The sequence below is a fragment of the Conger conger genome, chromosome 11 (genome assembly GCF_963514075.1).
Source record: "Conger conger chromosome 11, fConCon1.1, whole genome shotgun sequence".
NCBI classification, from domain to species: domain Eukaryota; kingdom Metazoa; phylum Chordata; class Actinopteri; order Anguilliformes; family Congridae; genus Conger; species Conger conger.
In genome coordinates, this window is record NC_083770.1 from 46916669 (window position 1) to 46919168 (window position 2500).

General features: G+C 51.6%; 1 protein-coding gene across 1 annotated transcript in view; it reads right to left on the bottom strand.

The window, feature by feature from the left end:
- smtnb (smoothelin b) overlaps positions 1-2500 on the bottom strand; it is an 89848-nt gene that overhangs the window by 52843 nt on the left and 34505 nt on the right. The window contains 2 exon segments of the mRNA XM_061259478.1: positions 53-62; positions 797-866. Coding sequence (XP_061115462.1) covers positions 53-62; positions 797-866 — 80 coding nt within the window.

Sequence of the window (2500 nt, forward strand, 5' to 3'; positions counted from 1 at the left end):
GAACATCATCCAGACAGTGAGAGCGGCATCTGGAGGTTTGGTCAGAGAAAACGTCTCTTGACCTGAGGGGTCAGGGGTCAGGGGTCAAACCCCTGGCGTGACACTGGAGTTTAACTCATGATCAAAGGAAAACTCCAGCTGTAAAAACGTACACATAACTAAGATGTACGAGTAATAATCTGAAGTACTGATGGTCACTGGAGCAAAACGGGGAAACCGGCTAAAATCTCACTGTGATGAGTTATACAGCATGAATGAGCCTGTCTCAATGTGGGGAATGAATGTGTGACAAATACAGATTTCTCAATGCGTCTGGCACGAGGGTGTGTGTATGTGTGTGTGTGTGTGTGTGTGTGTGTGTGTGTGTGTGTGTGTGTGTGAGTGTGTGAGTGTGTGAGAGGAGTGGGAGTGTGTGTGTGTGTGTCTGTGTGTCTGTGTGTCTGTGTGTCTGTGTGTGTGAGAGAGAGAGAGAGAGAGAGAGAGAGAGAGAGAGGAGTGGGAGTGTGTGTGTGAGTGTGTGAGAGGAGTGGGAGTGGGAGTGTGTGTGTGTGTGTGTGTGTGTGTGTGTGTCTGTGTGTGTGAGAGAGAGAGAGAGAGAGAGAGAGAGAGAGAGAGAGAGAGAGGAGTGGGAGTGTGTGTGTGTGTGTGTGTGTGCATGTGTGTGAGAGAGAGAGAGGGAGAGAGAGAGAGAGAGAGAGAGAGAGAGGAGTGGGAGTGTGTGTGTGTGTGTGTAAGTGGCAGTGTGCGTGTGCGTGTGCGTGTGCGTGTGTGTGTGAGAGAGAGAGAGAGGCCTCACCAGTCCAGTCAGCTCCTCAACATCCTGGATGTTCTGTAGTTTGCCAGAGAGCTGGTCCAGAGTATCAGAACTGCAAAAACACACACAGACACACACACACAGACACACACACAGACACCACACACGATTCAGAGCGTGTTCAAAGATAAAACGTAAACAGCACGTGACCGAATCGGGGCACAATGAACTGTGGCCAGTCTGTGTCCAGAGCCCAAATCACACTTTCCCATGCTGATTGGACACGCTCGGCCAATCACAGAGCAAGGCAGCGCGTGACAGTCAGAGAGGGAGGAGACCCAACATGGCAGGCCACTCTCCTCGCCCAACAAAATGGCAGCTTGGAAAAACAACTCTGAACCCAGGATGGAAAACGTGACATTTGAACAAAATGTGCTCGCTGGCTGGAATACTTTTTTTTACCCCTCCGTCCCTCCATCCCCACTTCCTCTCTGCCTGAGTTTACCCTTCTGTCAGTCTCCCCCCATCCTTATCTCCCCCCCTCCTTCTCTTCTCTCCCCCCCAACCTTCTCTCCCCCATCCTTCACTCCCTCCCTCCCTCCTTCTCTCCCCTCTCCCCCCCAACCTTCTCTCCCCCATCCTTCTCGCCCTCTCTCCCTCCTTCTCTCTCCCTCCCTCTCCCTCTCCCTCTCCCTCCTTCTCCCTCTCTCTCTCTCTCTCTCTGGTCTTCTCGCCTCACTGCTGTGGCAGGACATACAGAACAGTGAGCAAATTTTTGACATTCCAGTGGTGAGTCCCACTGTATAGTATCGTTCTGTGCGTGCGTGTGTGTGTGTGTGTGTGTGTGTGTATAAGACTGTGGGCCACGCGCTTTACGGGAATGTTAAATGTTTGCAGGAACGTAATCAAAGGGGATTTTAGGAAACGTTCTGTTTTTTTCTTTCCCCCTCAACCAATAATTAGGCCAAGGCCATTTTTCAAAAACAGACATGTACAGTACACTGTACATTTAAGGGGGCTCACTGAAGCCTGCTCTTACACCACTGCCCCAGAACCTCTGCTCCCAGGCCCAGGATCGGGGCCTTCTGAGGGCCCAGTCAGAACAGCCTCTCCGGACTGAGACGCGTCATTAACCCGTTTTTTTACGAGGAGCGCTTGGTGCCGTTTCGGCCCGCCGGGATAGAGGGGTGAGTCTGGACACCCCACACCCCACACCCCCCCTCTGTCTCCTCCAATCAGCGCTCGACATCCCTGAAGTCACAGACAGTGCACGTGACCCACTGACTGCAGAGAGAACAGTGCACGTGACCCACTGACTGCCCAGGGGCTTGTGAGCGTTTTGATGTGCTGGCATGAAGCCAGAGACTGCGCAGGAAAAGGGCCCCTGATATGGGCATAAGACCAGGTCATCCGCTACGCATGCGGGATACAGTGACCAGGCAGTCCACAAAATGTTACTATATCGTCCTCATAACACAAGCAAATTCACAAGTCGGCACCTGGGGAGATATTAGATGAAGAGGAAAAAAAAAAAACACCTAATGTGACAAAATTTTCTTGTGAGAAGAAATGACTGTCTTTGTACTTTTACCGTATTGCTACCGTTGATTTGGACAGAAAGGGCGACTGAAACACCTACACTGGAGCCAACCGCAGTGGAACTAGTGAGTAGCATCTCTCAACACGACCGGGTCAGTGAGCTACAAAAACCAAGCCTGGTTTTAGCCGCTGGAGTCGACCTTGTGG